The 20,347-nt window shown below is 38.8% G+C and overlaps 1 protein-coding gene across 1 annotated transcript in view; it reads left to right on the top strand.

The window, feature by feature from the left end:
* Positions 1–1,494: 1,494 nt before the first annotated feature.
* PPP1R21 (protein phosphatase 1, regulatory subunit 21) overlaps positions 1,495–20,347 on the top strand; it is a 33,189-nt gene continuing 14,336 nt past the window's right edge. The window contains exons 1-13 of the mRNA XM_008945959.1: positions 1,495–1,561; positions 1,931–2,077; positions 4,714–4,815; positions 5,504–5,668; positions 5,769–5,827; positions 8,712–8,806; positions 11,162–11,214; positions 13,144–13,293; positions 16,359–16,460; positions 16,538–16,626; positions 17,487–17,623; positions 18,664–18,756; positions 19,911–20,038. Coding sequence (XP_008944207.1) covers positions 1,943–2,077; positions 4,714–4,815; positions 5,504–5,668; positions 5,769–5,827; positions 8,712–8,806; positions 11,162–11,214; positions 13,144–13,293; positions 16,359–16,460; positions 16,538–16,626; positions 17,487–17,623; positions 18,664–18,756; positions 19,911–20,038 — 1,308 coding nt within the window. The 5' untranslated portion in view covers positions 1,495–1,561; positions 1,931–1,942. The remainder of the gene's footprint in view (positions 1,562–1,930; positions 2,078–4,713; positions 4,816–5,503; positions 5,669–5,768; positions 5,828–8,711; positions 8,807–11,161; positions 11,215–13,143; positions 13,294–16,358; positions 16,461–16,537; positions 16,627–17,486; positions 17,624–18,663; positions 18,757–19,910; positions 20,039–20,347) is intronic.

Genomic DNA, 20,347 nt, shown 5'->3' on the forward strand with positions numbered 1-20,347 from the left:
GTAAAAAACCCATGTATAGAATCTAAATAACTCACATATATTTAAATTTTTTTATGTTTACACACAATCGTTTTAAGAAAACTGAATTCACTTTGGGGCGCTGTAGGTCACAGAGTTCACTTTTTTCATATTGCTTTCTACAGTGCCTCTGCTGTGCCTTGGAGATTAAAAATGGCTCAGGATATTGGCTGCTTGATTCCTGAATGAAACTTTGAAATGTAGACTTCAGACCATAGCTTCTGAAAATTCTAGCTGCTGGATCCTCTTTCTTTTAGTATTGTGGTGTCCAAAAGCTTTCTTATAACTTCATCTTACAACTTGACCCTGGGATGTTTCACTGGTTCTTTATAGGAACTTTTTTTTTGTTTTGTCCCAGTTTTGTGCAACAGCTCCAGAGCTTTGTGGGATCCTCTTTGCGGGTAACTCTTCTTTTTGTGTAAGTGATCAGGGATGTCCTGTGCTTGGAAGTCCTTCTGTGGTGCTCTTGCAAGTTTCTTCTCTTGCCTTGCTAATGCCTGAGGAGCACAGTGGGAATGCTGCAGGGCAAAAGCCTGTGCTTGGCACTGTCAGCTGACTTTTGATCTTTCAAATATATGCTGTCCTCAGGCTGGAAAGATTGGCCCTTGCTGTTTTATGTTCAATCTTGCCTTCCGTGTATCTGCCAGAGGTATTCCCAAACGCTGTATAAATGCTTTTAACTTATAACTGCAGCAGCTGGACTGAAACACGTCCCATGAATGCAAACTGCCGTTGAAGAAACCAGGATTCAAGCAGTTACCAAGGAATGGGAGGATGAAAGAGTCAGTATCCTCACTGCTGCAATGTAGAGGCACTCTGTGAAGTGACGGGGAAACACATTTCTCCAGTATCGCTTTTCACCAGTTATTTTCAATCAGATTTGTGAACTATATAAGCAAGTCTTAGAGGGCTTTTTCTTCCATGCTTTTTATGCATTTTCCTGAACTGTTTGTCAGGTTCTTCTCTCTGCATCGTCTGCACCTACCAGTAATATTTTTTTTTACATTATAGTTAAGCTCTTAAACTGCTGCAGATATTGACTTTATTGAGAGCCCCATGTATGTTCTAGAATCAGTCATGAAGAGTTTTGGGGAAAAGAAGGGGAGAGACTGAAATAGCACTGAATAAGAGCAGGAACTTGATTAGTCAGGGAAGAAGTTGCTACTTTTCCATATTTTTCCCTGTTCTTCAGACCTTAACTATAGTTAAGTAATCTTCAAAAATATATAAAAAGAAATATGTTCTATTTGACCAAAGTACTCAGATGGTAAAACAAGTTCTTGTTTCTTGGCATTTCAGGGGATGAATCGGATACTTTTTTCAGCCTGGTATTGCTAATATCTACTTGTACATGCTTTTTCAAGTATTAATCTGTTGCTCTTTTGAGAGGATATGATGATCTATGCATGTTCTAACAAATGGCTTTTATTTATTACTTTGTCTTGCATAGTTATTGGAATTTCTTATTTTTCAGCTTCGAGCTCAGAACCAAGTACTGAAAAAAGGTGTTGTAGATGAGCAAGCAAACTCTGCTTCTCTGAAGGTAACCTCTAAAAACTGTTCATGTCAGATGTATTAAATTGTAAAAATATATATATATAGGAATGCTTTTTACTCAAAGTATTGTGATTAAGAGAATAAAGAAGGAATTTGATTTAGTAGGAGACTTTCTGTTCTGCAACTGCACTTCATTGCTTTTGATTGGTGCAGGCTTTCTAAAAGTGGAAGGCTGCTTTTTGGCGATTAACTTACAGGCCAAATATGTTGGTTTTTTTTAGGTAAAAGCAATACTTTTTGGCTCTTCAGTGTTCAAATAGTGAAGAAAGCAATTTTATTATGTTCTTTTAGATGTGATTCTTTTATTAAAAGCATATGTGAAAGTTTTTAATTTTAAAACTTGTTGGTCACTCAGGAGCAACTGAAGATGAAGGATCAATCACTGAGAAAACTGCAACAAGAAATGGACAGCTTGACCTTTCGAAATCAGCAGCTTGCCAAGCGGGTGGAGCTACTTCAAGATGAACTTGCATTAAGTGAAGCTAGGGGCAAGAAGAACAAAGTGTGTGCTAAAGGCAAAAAAAACTTGTTTAGCAATGTCTGCTTTTCACCTGTCAATGTCTTATCTTGATTTCTAGCAGTAGTTGCTTTGTTTGAAGGGTTGAGCTGAATGTTTTTGTCAGAGCTTGTTACAAACTGATATTAGTGAAAATAACCACAAAATAAGTGTTGGTACATACACTATATGCTGAGTAGTAATGTAGTCTTCTTTCTAGTGCATCAGCTGACTGATACTGAATTGCTATTTCCCTTTTCCAGTTATTTAAGTGTTCAAAAAGCTGGGAAAGATCTTGGAGCTCTTTGATTAGTCTGCTGCTATGAAGAAAACTGACCTCCCCTCATTTCCTATCCTCACCTCCTTGCTTTGCAGTTTTGATGTGGATGTTTAACTCTTCAGTCTGTCAGTGTAGCTTTTGATAGTCAGTTCTTATGTGAATCTTGTCAAGTGCCCTGAACTCGATTTTTAGCTGCTACTCCATACATTACTTCAGAATGACAGGGTAATTCCTGTACTGGGATCTTTCTTTGCCAAATGCTTGCTGACTAAACCTGGTTATACCATCTTCTGTCTATGATTAGTTGTGTTGTCTGTAGGTAACATCAGAATTCCAGGGCTGGTGTGTCTGAACTTGGATAATTCTCAGACATCCTTTGCTACCTTCCTCTTAATTACTGTCATCTTCTCTTTTTGGTTAGCTTCCAAAATGCTGTAGCTATCAAGACTGACAAGAAAGAAATCATTCAACTGATTAGTAATATGATCATCTTACTTCTTCTCTAAGTTCTTATGCATTTTTTTTGTGCTATCCAGCTCCTTAACAAGCGTAGTACCTCTGGCTTACATTATTCACACACCATAGTAGATTGTTCTTCAAAATGCAGTTTGACCCTTCTGTTCTTTTATTTCATGTTATATAACTTAGTGCTTCACTAGACATGTGTCCAAATTTTGAAGGGCCTCAGCCTGGCTTGAGTAGCTTTGCAAACCATTGCCACTGACTTTATTTCCTGTTCAGCTGTCAAAAGACACAGTTCTGTGTTTTTTAAGAAGTGTTTGTGCTGCCTTTTAATTATGTTCCTTTTAGTTTTTCCTGTCGGACCTCACTGAGTACACATTGTATCAAACACAACCCCACTAAACTCCATGTCACCTTTAGTTCAGAAGATTTGCTATTTGGAAACCATGTAAATCACATCTGAAAATAGATAAAATTCAGGTGTCTGAATCCTTTTAGAAGGAACATATGCCAGTATCTTAGATGCTGCAGTTCATAGGCTGACATCAAATGCAGAGGTGGCTTAGCTGTCCCGGGAACTTGAAATTTGGTGCAGTGTTTAAATGTAGACAGTTTCCCCACTGATTGGTGATGGTACTACCTTTGTTCAGCTGTGTGGTAGAGCAGAGAAGCAGTGTGGGATTCACTGGTGGTAAAAGACAAAATGTGTGGAAAATGAGGAACCAGTTGGTAGAGAGATGTCTGTATTCTCAGGGGAGTTGGTGCACGTGAAGTCCCTGTGTTTTCCAGTGCCACCTCATGCTATGGCCCACTGTGGGGTTCCAGTGGTGATTCCTGGTCCCTGCTGAGACCAGAGCAGCTTACACTTGGACAGCTGGTGGGGGCAGAAGTGCCCTACACATGGCTACCACACCAGAATGGCCTGTGTGCCTAGGGTTTCGTGTTACTGACTGTGGGGTCATGCAGGGTACAAATGGCATCAGATGGGCACCTGGGCACACAGGCAGTTTGGTGTGCCTGTGACTGTGATGCCTGAGTAGAGGCTTCCCTTAGTCCTCACTGGGTTGCTGTTCTGCTACTCTACAGCAGCAATGGCCTGAAGGAAAAAGTGCTGTCTTTATCCGGAAGGCCAACTGTATCCTGGGCTGCATCAATAGAAGCGTGGCCAGCAGATCAAGAGAGGTGATCCTGCCCCTCTGCTCTGGTGAGACCTCACCTGGAGTACTGTGTCCAACTCTGGAGCCTTCAACACAGGAGGGACAGGGAACTGTTGGAGCAGGTCCAGAGGAGGGCCACAAAAATGATCATAGGGATGGAGCACCTCTCCTATGCAGACAGGCTGAGAGAACTGGGGTTGTTCAGCCTGAAAGAGAAGGCTCCAGAGAGACCTTTATGGTGGCCTTCCAGTACCTGAAGGTGCCTACAGGAGAGGTGGAGAAAGACTGGTCACTGGCATGTCATGACAGGATGAGGGGCAATGGTTTTAAACTTGAGTAGGGTAGATTTAGATTGGACATTAGGAGGAAGTTCTTTACTGTGAGAGTGGTGAAGCACTGGAACAGGCTGCCCAGAGAAGTGGTGGAGGCCCCATCCCTGGAGGCATTCAAGGTCAGACTTGATGGGGCTGTGAGCAACCTGATCTAGTTGGGGATGTCCCTGCTGACTGTAGTGGGTTTGGACCTTTTGAGGTCCCTTCCTACTCAACGTATTTTATGATTCTTTAGGCTCATGCTGTGTGCAGTATGTGTCCCTTTTGATGTGTTAGTCAATGCAGGGAAGATTAAATACACTCGTGTGGCTCTGCTGGGAATTGGCAATGGGAGGTGTTTTCATAACCTTGGGGATGGGCTTTGGGATACTTCCAGAGACCTGGAGATAATGAATGCACTTTTTCTTTTAGAAAAGTGCAGAATCCTCATCTCAGTTGAGTCAAGAGCAGAAAAGTGTCTTCAATGAAGATCTTCAAAAGAAGATAGAAGAGAATGAACGACTACATATACTCGTGAGTGAAACTTCTTTAGCCTTTCTTTATAGTTGAGAAAATGTCCCACGTGAACAAAGTTTGAGAAAATAAAAGTGCCCTCTGAAAACTAGTGAGTTTAGAAACTTAGTTGTCTACTAACCAGTACATGAGATCAGATAGCTTTTCTGTGAAGATGTTCTCTGGGCAAATTTTGACTTCAGGTGCTTGAGATGATGTGTGGTATAACTCACATAATGCATGTGTTCCCATTTAGATGTTTAACCTTGGTGACATTTAGCCACTCTACTGAAAATAGCCATTTACTTGGTACTGGCTGGAAGCTTTTTAGTTTACCGTTTTAGAATTGCCGTAAAGCTTAATATATTTTCTGGAAGTTGCCACAATTAAGTCAGGAGTTATTTTAACAAAATAGAATGCATTTCACTTGACCTTTAGAAAACTTGAGATAAACCTTACAGCTCAGGTTTAATTTTTCAGGTCTCTGCTATTAATCAGTAATATATTTAAGGAATGCTTGGTACTACAAAACTCTAATAAACACAAAGTACTTTGTTCCTGAATCTTTTCTCTGTAAATGTCATAATGAAGTTTGTATTTGCCTGAGAACTAGTTTTTAATCTGCACTGTCTAATTAAATTGGTGTAACTCATAGGACTAGATTGTGTAGTAAAATGAAGCTTTCATGTGAGCTCTGCTTTTCTTCTAGTTCTTCGAAGCAGATGAGCAGCACAAACGTTTAGAAGCAGAGCTGAGAACTCGGCTGGAGGTTCTGGAAACTGACGCTGCCCAGCACCAGGCTGTGGTGGACAGCTTAACAAGGAGGTACACGGATACCATAGAGAAGCTGCAGAACGATAAAGCCAAATTAGAAGTAAGCGGTTTTTTCTATTACTTGCAAGTCTGAAAAGTTTTGAAATGAAATGTCTTGCTGTGTCAGTACTTACATTGTGGGATTATCTTCTTGCATAAAGATCAAGTCTCAGACACTAGAAAGAGAAGCTAAGGACTGTAGGCTTCGAACCGAAGAATGGTAAGTGCTTTTATTTAATACAATGAAAAATTGATTTAAAGACATAACTGCTGTAAAAGATTAACTGGATTGTTTTTAAAGAGTAATACCTTAAAAAAAGAGGAAAGAAAAGAAAAAGACTTTGATAAAAAGTTTAACATCAAGACCGTGCGGGGTCCATGCAGGTCAGACCCCTTTTCCTTCTGCTGAGTGTGTAGATAGACATTCAGTTCCACAGATTTGGCTTTCAGTAGGAGCAGTTTTGCCAGACTGTTTTAAGTAGCTGTAAAGTTGGTGAAACCTTGAAAAATTTATTTGTAATGGAATGCTATATAAAGAAACTACTGAACTTGCATGGAACAAAGATAGGTGAGTTTTTACAAACTGTTTCTAAAAACAAAGCTTGCGTAAGGTATGCTGAGACAACCAACTGAAGGGAGTTTCCAAAAATCCCCTTCCACCCCAAAAGCTTCTAGAACAATCACTTTTGCTTCAGGTATAACATGCTCAGCTAGGATTTTATTTTTGAAAGTTTTTGTTGAAGCATTGTATGGAATACAAATTATTAGTTATACAGTTAGTATTTCTATTAGTCGCGTGACTAACTGAATTACTGACAACTCACCACTTGCATATTGGAATGTAAGTTTTGGAATACCTTCATTGTCTTGAAGACAAGTTGTAGAAAATGGGAAGAAGCTGAGAACGGTGGGCTGAATCAAATTAGGGTGCAGTACTCTGAAGATTGTTATTAAGGTGCATTTTAAAGATATGTGCAGTCTAGATCTTATAAGTAGTGGATAAAATCCATAGTGATTGGTCAGATGAAGACTTTCTTCTTTCAGATGGTAACCTTGAAGTTTGTAGTTAAATTGTTTGGATTCATGCAAAGACATTTGAATTCCAGTAAATGTCCTCTAATCCAAGTCAGGGTTTCACTAAGAATGACTTGCAAATGAAGACAAAAGCTTTGTTTTGCTGCTGTTAGCTTTTTTTGTGGTGTTTGAAAAACAGTGTAGTCCTGATCAGCTACTATGCAGCTCAGAGCTTGTATGTCACATTCTGTGACTGAGTAGTTAATGCCATTATGAGAAATTGGCCATCCAGAGATGGTGACTCCACCACTTCCCTGGGCAGTCTGTTCCAATGCTTGACAGCCCTTCCTGTGAAGAAATTTTTCCTCATGCCCAACCTAAACCTTCACTAGAGCAACTGGAGGCTGTTTCCTCTTGTCCTGTCACTTGTTACCTGGGAGAAGAGACTGACCTCCACCTCACTACAGCCTCCTTTCAGGGAGTTGTACAGGCTGATAAGGTCTCCCCTGAGCCTGCTTTTCTCCGGGTGAAATAACCCCAGTTTCCTCAGCTGTTCCTCATGAGACTTGTTCTCTAGACTCCTCACCAGCTTCATTGCCTTTCTTAGGACACTCTTCAGCACCTCAATGTCCTTCATGTAGTGAGGGGCCCAAAACAACACAGTGTTCAAGGTGCAGCCTCACCAGTGCTGAGTAGAGGGGCACAATCACTTCCCTACTCCTCCTGGCCACCCTGTTTTTGATCCAGGCCAGGATGCTGTTTGCCTTCTTGGCCAGCTGGGCACACTGCTGGCTCATGTTCAGCCAGCTGACCACCAGCACCCTCAGGTCCTTCTCTGCCAGGCAGCTTTTTCCCAAGCCTTTGGTGTTGCCTGGGGTTGTTGTGGCCCAAGTGCAGGACCCAGCACTTGCCCTTCTTGAACCTCATCTCATTGACTTCAGCCCATCAATCCAGACTGTCCAGATCCCTCTGCAGAGCCTCCCTACCTTCAGGAAACATCCATACTCTTGCAGTTTGTCTCAAGTTTTTCTGTCATGCCCAATGTTACTGCAGTTCATGCCGTACAGTTTGTATTTAATTTTGGAGCGGCTTTTCCAGAAAAAAAAAAAAATCGTTGAAGTGCATGAGCTACCTATTGGAAGTGTCTTCATAGCTTGCTTGTCTAGTTTGGATTCTTTTTCCTTGTTAGTCGTAATAAACTTCCACGTATCAAATGTTTTTGTAAAAAAGGAAAAAACTGTCACTTTGACACCTTCCCCCACCCTCCACTATACGTGCAGAAGTTCTAGATGTGAAACAGGAAGCAAAACAATGAAGATTTTGGGGACATAATTTGGGTAAGGTGTGGAATTTGGTCTGAATCAGTGTGCAGTGAGGTTTGTTGGTGTATGTGTGTAATGCTGGAATATGTAACTGTTCATTTCAAGAATTAGTGATATTAGCCAGCTTAATAACTGAGATTCACATCTACACACACAATCAAATGCAAGTGAAGCAGATCTAGAGAAACATCACTTGGGAATGCATCTGAAACATAATTGCCAGGTCTTGTGGAAATGGGCTGCATCATAGCAGGATGTAAATATGGGGCTTTGGAAGGCTTGTGAGGTATTTTTAATAGTGATATGAGATAGTTAACTGAATTATTGACGACTCACTACTTGCATTTTGGAGTACTGCATCAGATATGTAGTAAATAATTTAAAGACCCTTTCTCATTCGCATTCAAATTCCGGTAGAAAATAATGCCTTCATATAGCTAATACAGTAATTGCAGAATTGGAAAATGTGAAGATGAACTCTGAAGTAAGCTGAGCTTCTCAAGAATGGAATTTATGATTTACAACAATGTATGGCATCATTCACTGCCTCTGTTAGGGATTAAAACATGGTGTGTATTAAACGTGACATGTAGGAGGAAAATTAATTCCTATTGTCTTCTAGACAATATCTAACTTCTAGAAAGATACAGATACTTTTACTCTCAAGGGATGTCTGTGGTGAGCTGTGGTGTTGGCAATACGGATTAAAATTTAAAGGTTTACAATTTGTGCACGTGTGGTTTTTCGTTTGTCTTTTTTGTTATTTAGCCAGCAGCAGTTAAAGAATCTTCAAGCAGCTTTGGGCAGTAGACTGGAAGAATCTCTATGCATAATCAATGAGAAAGTACCTTTTAATGACACAAGTACGTATGGCTTTGGTCTGGGTTTCTTGTTTAATTTGGGGTATCCGTCTGGAGGAAGTACTCCTTATGATTTAAAATTTAGTAGCTGTAAGAAATGTTGGACATCTGAACAGACATTTGGACATAAATGTAATAAGTATTCCTTAATATTTATCTTAGTCTTGTTCAGTGATCTTAAAATATCAAGTTTTTATGTTTTTATATATATAATGATAATTAAAACTTTTGAAGGCTTTTGAGTAATTTGCTGATTGTCTTGCTTAGTTTTCACAGAATATTGTAAAAGATGAAGGAACACTGTCAACTTACTTGTTTCTCCACAGATTTCTTTAGTTGCTCATTTCAAAGACTGTTTTCTTGGTAGGATATATTCAAGTGTTACAGTAAGTTAAGATGGGGATAAACTGGTGGCTGCAGAGATGTTGACTTAATGAGGCATTGCATCAGTAATGGTCTGCACTTAGTGGGAAGTCTGTCAGCATGTCTCATGCCTGATCAGAGAGCACTCAGACTAATTTTTATCCATGGTTTGCCTGAGATTCATTCATCTTTTTTTGGGGAGGGGAGATCCTTTGAATTTGGGGACTCTTATTAGAAGCAAACCTTTTTATTTTCTGCTTCCTTTCCAACTGCTGCTAGATAAACTGATGTGCAGGGTATGCTGTGAAGTTAGGATTGCTCAGCCTTTGCACTGCTTTAGTACAAGAATCAGCCAGTGTGTGCCAGATCAGTTCTGTGTACTGAGCGCCTTCATAAACAGCTTGATCATGAGGTTGTGCTTGGGCAGGCAGGAGTCTGTTGTCTTCTGGCAGATTAGGAGGGCCTTGAATAGCAAAAAAAGCTGAAAGTGGTAGGAAAGGAGCAGGGATGTGAAAACAAGCTGTTTAATTTAAGGTAGGTTTTATTTGTAGCTTTTGCATTTTTTCATTAAGTTTAAAACCTAATTATAGTGTTTTGAATAGCCTTAGGTTCTCTAAAAGCTGGTCTGGTGGGTGCTGTAGGGGTAACCCTTCTCAGTTCTCCACTGGGTGGGCAATCCAGTGAGTCCTGTCTTAGAAACACCAGATCATCTCTTGGTAAATATTGACTCTCATACAGCATGTTATACTTAGCAGTTGGTACCTTGATTTGATGTCCTTCTCATCTCTTTCCTTCTGCAAAGATCACTTGGCCTGGCATCTGCTGCCTGTTTTCTACTTCTCTGGCTTCTTTAGATGAGTTGACTTTTTTTATTTCCAGGTGGTTATCACTGGAGTGAGAACTTTGATGCACACAATTTATCTGCTCACTCAGCTGCCATAGCATACTGGTTTTGCTTATGTAGAAAACGGTGGGCAGGTCTTTTAGTAATAGAATAACAGAAAGTCAGGAAATATTTGTCTGCTATGGATTCCAGCTCTACTTGGTTTTAAGTGTAACTAGCAGCTGGCTTCAGTTTCAGTAATAGTAATATGACTCGTCTTCTAAGTATCTTTTTTTGAGAGTAGAAAGGTTACAAAGTTTGCCTGAAGCATTTACTTAGAAATAGGATTTGGTAATTTTTTACAGATTTTTTTTTTTTTTTCATTCTGAATACAACTACCTCTCCCTATGTGTTAATTGCCAAATGTGAATGATACAAAGGAATGAAAAGCTGTAAATTAAATTTGCATGCAAAGGAAAACTAAAGTGGATTTTATTCCATTTGAGTCTGGATGTTATCGCTTTTAAATCTGTAAGACTTTGGAAGCTGTTCTCTAGGTGCAAATATCTCTCTACATCTTTAAAAAATGTGCTCAGTTGTAATTGAATAATCATTCTAGTTGCTCTGTGACTGGAACAGAATGCTGAAATATGTGGAGAGTACATCTTATCCTAAATAATCAAAAAATCAAGTACGTACAGGACCTCCTTTTAAGTGTGCAAATCATTAAAAAAATATTAATCTTACTTGACAGTCCCTGGGATATAACTGAAATTTTAAGATCATCTTGAATTCCTTAAGGGTTTTGTTTAATTTTTTTTAAAGATTTTTGCTCATGTTAGTACTGAATAGTGTTCTTCTGGGCATGAGGATTCTGCTCTTAGCTATCAAATTTGGGGTGTTGAGATGGTTACATTTCGCTTAAAATCTGAGGCAAGTATGGAGGTGCTTTTTCTCCATATGGTCACAGTAGCAAGTTCCTAAGGGAGGATGTTTAGTCTTGCTTTGTCGAAGCCAATTGATTGTATCTTTTTAGTTAGCATTACCTACATGAACTGTAATATTACTGTAATGGAATTTTATATTTAAATAAAATTGCTGTTTACCAATAAATGTCTCTTATAAACTCATGATTTAATAAGGGCATATAACCCAGTTTTTTTGTCCTGTAGGATCTAATCGATACAATGCTCTGAATGTACCATTACACAACAGAAGATACCAGGTAAGGACTTCTTGTGGCTTCATATGTAAGGATACAATGTTATACACAGCTAATGAATGAAACCAGTTATTTTAGTGACTTGAGATGTCATAAGGTAGCCTGTCTTAACTACTACCATAATATTCCAAGGGACTTTCTGTCCACAGAGCCTCTGTGCTTTTCAAAAGGTAGTCTATACTGTTCTCATGTCGAGGAGCCAAGTTGTCTGCCCATCTTGCTTCACTGGAGCTGATCACTGACCACTGGCTGATGGTCACTGCAGGTATTAACTCAGGCATGCCTTTCTGAAAAGCATGGCAAGTAGGTTTTAAAAGAATTTTTGCATTTGTGAACTGCGTATTGGTGTGTCTGCTAGAATACCGTTTTAGTTAACATTATTTGTCACTAGTGTACCTTTGAGAATTCTGCATGGTTTTGTTACATTTTAATGGGATATTTCTTACCAAAACATCTCTGGCAGCCAAATCACCTGTATTAATTTAAATCTTTTTTTTATAAAAGAGTTTCTGTTCATTACTGTAATTCCATCAATTCCCTTAGGAATGTGGTTTACTTGATATTAAAAAATGAGCTTTATTTTTCTGTGGATAGCTAAATACATTAAGACTTTTTACAGTAGTAAATTGAGTACGTTGATTCAGTCAGAATTCTCCTGTTTTGCTACCACTGAGGATGGGCTCCACAGCACTCTGTTTTTTCTCTTTGCTTGTATGGTATGTCCCAAACCTTCAAGTTAGTGCATTCAGATGTCACTCTAGAAAGACTTCAAATAGCTGCTTTCTACTTCTCCAGAAGTGCCTGTAGCGAGACCTTCTTACTATGTCTGCTGTGAGAACAGGTGACCTCCTGTCCAGTTTTGTGATGGAAGTAGCTTAAATCACCCTACTGCTGACTTATAAGAAAAACCTGAAATACTGTGTGGAGAGTTTCTCCCTCTGTTTGCTGCTAGCAGTATGTCAGCCAGACTTGTGCTTCAAGATACACAGTCTTGAAAGTGTTCCACGACAGATTTTTATGACTAGCTTTGCCAATGGGGGCAAAATCCTAGTGTAGTAGCACAGGCTGCAGTGTAAAGGACAACAAAACAGAAATATTGTCTGTTTTCCTTCCTTGCATAGCTAATTAACATACACAAACTGAGTATCATGATCACGTTAATTACTTGCCACTATTCCCAATCCATAATCAAGATTCAGTTGATTTAACGCTCCACTGAAGCATTAGGGATACAACTCTGAAGGATAAGTCATTCTTAGCTTATTCTCTCCTCTGTAAATCACAAGTGTAGTTTTATTCTGTGTTGCCTTTGCTTTTTCAGAACGTTCCATTTGAGATTAATTTTTTGGATACCTTCCTACTGCACCAGAGCCAAAGAACAGCTTTATTCATGAGCAGCAGCTCAGTTCAGTCTGGGTGGGAGAATAAGAATTGAGTGTAAACTGGTTAGAGAAGCAGATACCTTTTGTTCTGAGAGAAAACATGATTGGTTTTTACTAATTAAAGTTAGGTTGTCTTACAACCAGGTGTTAAAAATGTCTCACTATCGACACACTGAAAGGAATGAGCTGTTGTCAGCAATGAATCTATTGGTTTTTAGAAATGTTAATTTCAAAGATGGTTTGTATAATTGTACTCACCTCAAAGCGTTGATTTGGCCTGTATTTTAAGAACTGCAGCAGAGGTGAAGCACCACCTGTTGTATGAAATAAACACACTTGGCCACTAGAGAAAAACATGCCCTTCTGTATCCCATTGTAGTTTATTCATAACCTTTAAAAATCAAGTCAAAGATAATTGCTGCTGTGTTTTTTAGGCTGAACTATTAACAAGAAAGAAATAATTGACAACAAATTTGTGTATCCACCCATAGAATTTTTAAAAATAAATAGATACATGTCAAATACAATAATTTTCTACCTGTCTTTACAGTTGAAGTTGCGAGACCTCGCTGGCCAGGCGCTGGCATTTGTTCAAGAACTTGTAACAGCTCTTCTGAACTTCCACACGTATACTGAGCAGAAGGTACAGATCTTTCCTGTTGATTCTGCAACAGACACCATATCACCCTTAAATCAAAAGGTAAAGCTTACAGATTTCAGCTGCAAGTATGTTCAGTTATGTAGACTTTCATGAGTGAATAATCGTAGTGATGCAAACTTCTGCCTCCTTTACTGGAGCGGTATGAGTGTGTTCCTCAGAGGTAGCTTCTCCTGCATGAGAAGTCTTTTCTACTGGGTGAGTTCTCTGAACGTGGGTGAAGGTGTAGCTGCAGAGAATCCTTTTCCCCTGTGCCTCTGCTACAAGAGCAATGTGATAGTCAAATCAAGGCTTTGCTTTTTAAGTGCTAAACTAAAGTGCATTTGTCAAAAGTTCGGCTGACTTATTTTGGATACTGCACTGCTAAATAGGTGTTTGTCTTAATGCACTGGGGCATGGGAGATGTTGAGACAGAAGGTCTTGTGTTTAAAGTGTTTATAATGTGACAGGAACTGGCTGTAGGGTAGGCTTATGAAGGAGAGAACTTGGACTCTGTTCCCTTGTCAAAAAACAACTTTGTAACTTGATTGGGTGCTATTTGTGTAAAGACCTTTCCTCTAAGCATTCTGAAACTTCATCTCTGAAAATCAGGCTGAAATTATGACAAGAAACCTGACTGCCTTCTGTGCAACTCCATGGGAGGACTTTTCTGAGAGCAGAATTCAGAGCTTTTAAACTGCATCTTTTGACTTTCTATGCCATGAAGCATAGAAAAGAACTTTGTGCACGAGAATTTGTTTGGGGATCCATATATGTATGCTTCAGAATAAAACTGCTTTAACATCAGAGTTGTTGACTTCATGGTGCAAATGGACCTACGTACATTTAAGTTGCTGCATGACAGCATTTTCTGATTCAGACTGATTTCAGTTTAGTAGTTTGTATGGCTCAGAGTTAAGCTACTGAGGTGGACGTGATTTGCATTCATCAAATGGCTGCAGTGCATGTAGTGGCAGTGTTAACTTATCACAAAACTTTCCTGTTCTTGGGAAGACTTCCTTTAGTCTCTTTGCAGGCAGGAAATACGCTTGCAAAGATGTTTGTTCTCTAGGTAAATCCCACTCTATTTACCTTCTCAGTTGTTTCAACTATTTGAATCAAGAATACACTTCCCAGAGATTCAGCATAGATCTTAGTTTGAGAACAACATTTTCTTGCCCCTGCCAGCAAACACAGTCCAACTGTCACACTCTTCTTGTCAAAACTGTGGCTCTGTCATCATCCGGATTCTTTGGGACAGTAACAGTCTCCTTGTTTACATGGCCCAGTGTGGTGATTGGATTCTAGAGACACTACTGCAGTTTACACAAAGGGAATAAAATCAGGTTTCTTAGACACTGCTTCTCAGGCATTTTTTTTTGGGTAATGTCCTGGTTAACGCTTCTTTTCAGCAGAGAAGTGCTTTCATACAGCTGAAACATGCAAATTAATCAGCACTGTAATTTGATTCTTCTTTCCTGATAATTGACTCTGATTCCATAATTCGGGCTTTGTTTTCATAATTATATCTCTTGTAGTCTAGTCTGCCCCATTGTATATTCATGACCTAATTGCCTTGGTGCATGCTACCTCTCAGAGCTTTTGTCCTGATTTTCCAGCGATGAAACATCTTTCATCACTTGCTGAAGCTGCTGTTGCTCCTGTATTTTTTGTTAATTTATCTATTCGCTTGGCAAGTGTTCTCAGTATGATCTTAGCTCTTCCACTGAGTGGTTCAAAAACCTCCCCATAATGTGGTACAGAAAATGAGACAAGTGTCAAGTAGAGGCTTAGCACACTTGCACTGATTTATTTTTCCCCAACTCCAGGTCTTGTCTGGCGCTTTCGAGCTATTTTCCCCACCAAACACTCAAAGTAGATGTGGACAATTCCCTTCCAGGTTCAAGTATTCCTTTTCTCTTTAAGTATTGGATTGCTGGGTTCTGCTGGGTCTTCAGCATTGTGCCACATAACTCCAGTCTTCTCTCTTGCAACACAAGTCAGGAGCATTCTGCATGTGTTTCTTCCTCCTTGGAATTAGGGAGAATTCCTAAATCTGTCTAGATTTGTGCATGCATGAATGAGAGCTTGGCATCTCTCTCTTCTTGTTAACACTGTGTTACTGCACTGTAATAACACGAGAAATAATTAAAATTTCTCATACCCTATTTGCCTGGGTTCCTTAGCTACTATTGTGCTATAAATCAAAGGTGAAAGTATCTTTCTGTGGGGTAAAATGAAAAAAAAAAAAATTAAAAACAGAAACCACAAACCAAAATCATGTTTGATTACCTATGCCAATCTGGGGGAAAAAGCTTTTTGTACTACCGTGGTATCAAAACTGAAAGCTGATGATACTGTTATATTTTGATTGTGTGTAAGAGTAAACACCTTTTTTCTCAGGTATGCTTTCTTTGAAGCTGAAATTAGTCACAGAATTTACTTAAGTGATTTTAAACAAAGGCAGTTTTATGAGGCCAGAGTTTTATAACTGGCCAAACCTGTCATAGATCTTGAAAGCAAGAGTCCTCCCTCTGATTAGCTACTGCTCCATCCATCACATTGGCATAGACGTGCTTTGAGGCACATTGAAAATGGGACTGGATACAGATAAAAACTAAAGTGCCCTGAATTTTTACTGGGTGTAGTTCTTCAATACTTCACACAGCATAGCTGTACAAACGTTTGTGCTGATGCACAGGACAAGGGCTGAGAGGCAAACAACAGTAGTGTAGTTTATTCTGGTAGCTCAACGGTGCGTGAATCTAGCCTTAATTTGATGGAGCTGAGCAAGGAATGCAAGAATATTTAAACTTAAAAAGCAAGGGTTTGGTGTGTGGTGCATGGCAGTTAAAATGAGGTAGGGCGCTGTGGCAAAGCCCTGGATGGGGCTTTGCCAGGACTTCCATTGTAGTCTTCACTCTTGTCTCACTTTCCCTCAAGGTGTCTGTTTCTATGTCCTGTAGAAGAGGTCTCTGTACATCACTTGACTGTTGTATCTTATTGTTGACGTCCTGGGGACCACTTAAGATGACAGGTGCTTTGCTAAAGAAGCCATTCAATTGTTAACTTGAAACATTCTGCAAGAGCCTTCAGCAAGCACCATTTTAAAATCTCTCTGTGCTCAGTTCTCGCAGTATCTCCATGAAAACGCTTCCTATGTTCGCCCTCTGGAGGAAGGAGTGCTTCACTTGTTTGAGAGCATTACAGAAGACACGGTGACAGTCCTGGTAAGATTTCTTATTTTTAATATTGAAATAGATTTGTACAGAGCAAAAATACTTACAGGGTGTATTTTTCCTTTCAGGAAACAGCTGTAAAGTTGAAGGCCTTCTCAGAACACTTAGCTTCCTACTTACGCTTTTTAAGAAAGATTCTGCCTTATCAGTTAAAAAGGTATTTTTGAACTGATAGATCACATTAAAACGGCACTAAGTGTCAGGTGTGCAGCACTGTCAACATCTACAACTCAAATGTTAAGTCAGCCCTCGAAACACTGGCTTAAATGTCAGAACTTGGGGTTTTTTTGCCTGCCATATTTTGAGCATTTAGACTGTGTTTTTGGTTTGTGTGATTTTGTTTTTTTTGTTTTTTTTTTTTTTTCAGTTGGGCATTACAGCTAAAAACACGTGAGGTGGAAAAAAAGGCTTTAAAATACAAGTGAGGCTTTAATGAAAGCTGCACAGATTTTTTAATGTTTTTGTGTTATTCAGTAGCATTGATACTATTTGTGTGTGATACACTAAAACTTAATTTCTTGATTCTGTCCAAGGATTATTTATGATGCAGTAGGTATAGCAGTGTAGTAAAATTTGGCCAGATGCACATCACTTGTGCAGTGAAAATCTTTTTTCCTGAGTGGGTCGAAGGGAGGTGAATTATTAGTGCAAATGACTAGTTAAAAAGAAGGTTTTGATTAAGGAAAAATGAAAAGCTTCTTTCATTCATTCTTTGTACCTGTTCTCCTGCTCCTTAGGAAGCAAAAGGAGAAAGTTTTTAAAGTGGTGCAATCAGTTCCTTGCCACGAGTGTAAACTGTTCCTGGCTTGTGACTGAAGCTCCCGAGGCTGCAGATATTACATGCCCACAGTAATTTTTATTATGTTACTCTGCTATGTTAACCTTTCTAAAATAAATTCCTAGTCTGGTGTTGCTTTGGACTTTAGATGTAGAAAAGGCTAGTTGTCTGCTCCAAAACTCATGAACTTGCTAAAGATAATTGTTCACTTTTTAAAAAAATGATTCATATATTCCTAGTTTGGAAGAAGAGTGTGAGTCTTCTCTTTGCACAGCTGCTTTAAGAGCTAGAAATATGGAGCTACACAGAGACATGAAAAGATTGACTGCAGTCTTTGAGAAGCTGCATACTTATGTTAGTCTCCTTGCGTTACCAAGTAAGTGCCAGTTTTGGCTAAGTTGGTTACATTACAGCTGGAAGGTACTGGTTTTCCTTTTTGGACCAGTGTTGGTTTTTGAGTTTGGGGTTTGGTTATTCTGTGCGTTTTCCGTTTGTTTGGGGGGTTTTTTGTATGTTTTTTTTTTTTTTAGCCATGGGTACACCCATGCAAAATTCCCCTTCTATGATAGAGGAAAACACAATTGATGGTACTCTTTAGGTACGGACTAAATTATGGGGCAAGTGAGTTCAGCAGTGTACTCTGATACTCTCTCACACTGGACCCTCTTTTATCCAGGCTGGGAGTGTTTAATGCTCCACACTCTTCCTCGCAGATAGACGTGGGCATGGTGCAGGCCTGGAAGTTATCAAGCAGAAGTGTACCACATTTTAGATAGTTGTAGTTAACCACAGAGGAGAAGAAATGACTGTAGGTTTTTCTAGTATGATTAACAGTATGTTGTTTGTCACTGCTTAATCATTAAATTGTTAGTAAACTTAATTTTTAACTAATTATCACTTCCCACTCCTCTTGTTTATAAGATTATTAAACTACAACTTTCATGGTAATGACTAAATAAAATCAGGCAAAACCTTTGTGTGTATGTGTGGGGAAGCTATCTACAAATACCTACTGTAAGTAATAAGAGGAAACAGTTATTGTAAAGCTTCAGGTTATTTCAGTTGGCACTCTTTAGAAGGACCCAGATGGTCCTTCCTGAAGAAGTGAGCATGTAAATCTTTCTGCATGTGTAATTGCTTTTTGAGATGAAAACAGATGATATTTGTAAAATTTGAATTATATTTAGGAAACTTGCAAGTCTTTTACCTGCCTACTCTGGTGAAATTTGATGTGTGTATATATACATTTGATGTTGAAGGAGAAATTTAAATAAATGAGCTTGATTCTCATACTGCATGCAAATGTTTCCAGTAGGTAGTATATTGGATTATTTTCAAAGTTAACTGTTTTCATTCATAGTCAAATCTTAGTGTTGTGGGTTGTTTATTTTCCTCTCCTTTCTATGTGACAAACAGGTACCAAACCAGAAGGACTTCTTAGGACAAATTACAACCACGTGTTTACAAACATCGCTGCCAGTCTTCATGGATTTCATGAGATTTTAAAAGGTGAGAGTACAGGAATATTGTTGTTTCAGCTCTGCTGCTTTCTGTTTAACACAGCACACGTGTACTCTCTCCATAACAATGCTGAATGTGTAATATGTGATAAATTTGGTTTGTTTTTTTTCCTTACAAACTGAGGTAAGAAACTAAACCCACCAACTGCTTGCTTTGGACATGCACACGTTTTTCAGTTCTCCATTCTTTTAGCTTTGCTCTTCTAAGTTGCTGGAATATTTAACTGTGTTGCTGTAGATCTTCATGAGAAGTATCACTTTCTGAACTTCATTGCTGTAGTGGAACTAGCATGTAGAATGGAATGCCATTGAATATACATATTTCTCCCTGATTTACATATTCTTGACCTAGTACATGCTTTCAAAGCAGGATTTTTTCCTTGCTGTTTTTAGGTTGATTACGGTTTTTAACGTGAGTATATAACCAAAGCTTGTGAAGAAGTCTGCATTTAGTTTGAAACTTAACTTCCTCATTGAAAATGGCTTTCCTTCCTTTTAACAGAACATGGATATGTTGCATTTTCAGTGAAGTGATGTTTGGTTAAAACTTTGAGAATCTAAAACACTAATGTTTCTGTATATCCTAGAACTTCTGTATCATAGAGCTGTTCCCAGGGAGAGGTAATTCGTATAGGTGAATTGTTGTAATACTAGTCAACTGTTGTAGAAAGTAGCACTCTAAACTTCTGGCAGTCTTTTAGGTTTGCTATGATAGACTTAAAATACTCTTTTCCCTTACAAGTCATGTAAGCTTAACACTTGGATACAAAACATGACTAAAAATTCTGCTTTTAAGTGTTCTGACTTAAACATGTGGAAATGGAAGGTATAATTGTGAAATGAAGTGCTAGCTCAGTGGGAGCTTGAATCCCCTACATTGCAGTGATTTTTGGGATACAGAGATCCACTTAAACATACACTTTTATTCTTCCTTGTGTAACAGGCATAGTGTCTACTCGTTAAGGTCACAAACAGTTGTTCAAGGCAGTATACTGAAGAACTAAGAGTAGCTGGAATAAACTTGTATACAACTTAATTAGAGGGGAGAAACATTCAAAGCCTGAGGCCATAGGCTGAATTTGAAAACTGTTTCTGATATAGTCAAAAATCGTAATTTGACATAAATGTTTTTTCTTTTTCTAGATATTTCCAAGCACTACAGTCAGAAAGCTACTTTAGAACAAGATGTTCCCACTGCCACACAGAAACTTATAACTACAAATGACTGTATTTTATCCTCTCTTGTGGCTTTAACAAATGGAGTGGGCAAGGTAATATTTTTGTTTCAGTATAATGCCCTAACTTGTGTTTTTCTTTTTTTTTTAAAGAACTTATTTGAATGATTTGGAAAATCTATATGTGTGCCTCTGATATTAATAATCTGTAATATGCTTGTTCCAAGGTATTTTCAGGCTACAAGTGAAAAACAACTGAATAGGACTGCTATAGTTTAACCCCAGCAAACAACTAAGTGCCACTCAGCTGCTCACTCACTCCTCCTGCAGTGGGTTGTGGAGGAGAATCAGGCAAAAAACCACCCTAAAACTCATGGGATTAGATGAGAACAGTTTAACTAAAAG

Source organism: Merops nubicus, unplaced genomic scaffold, assembly GCF_000691845.1.
Source record: "Merops nubicus isolate BGI_N331 unplaced genomic scaffold, ASM69184v1 scaffold10238, whole genome shotgun sequence".
NCBI lineage: Eukaryota > Metazoa > Chordata > Aves > Coraciiformes > Meropidae > Merops > Merops nubicus.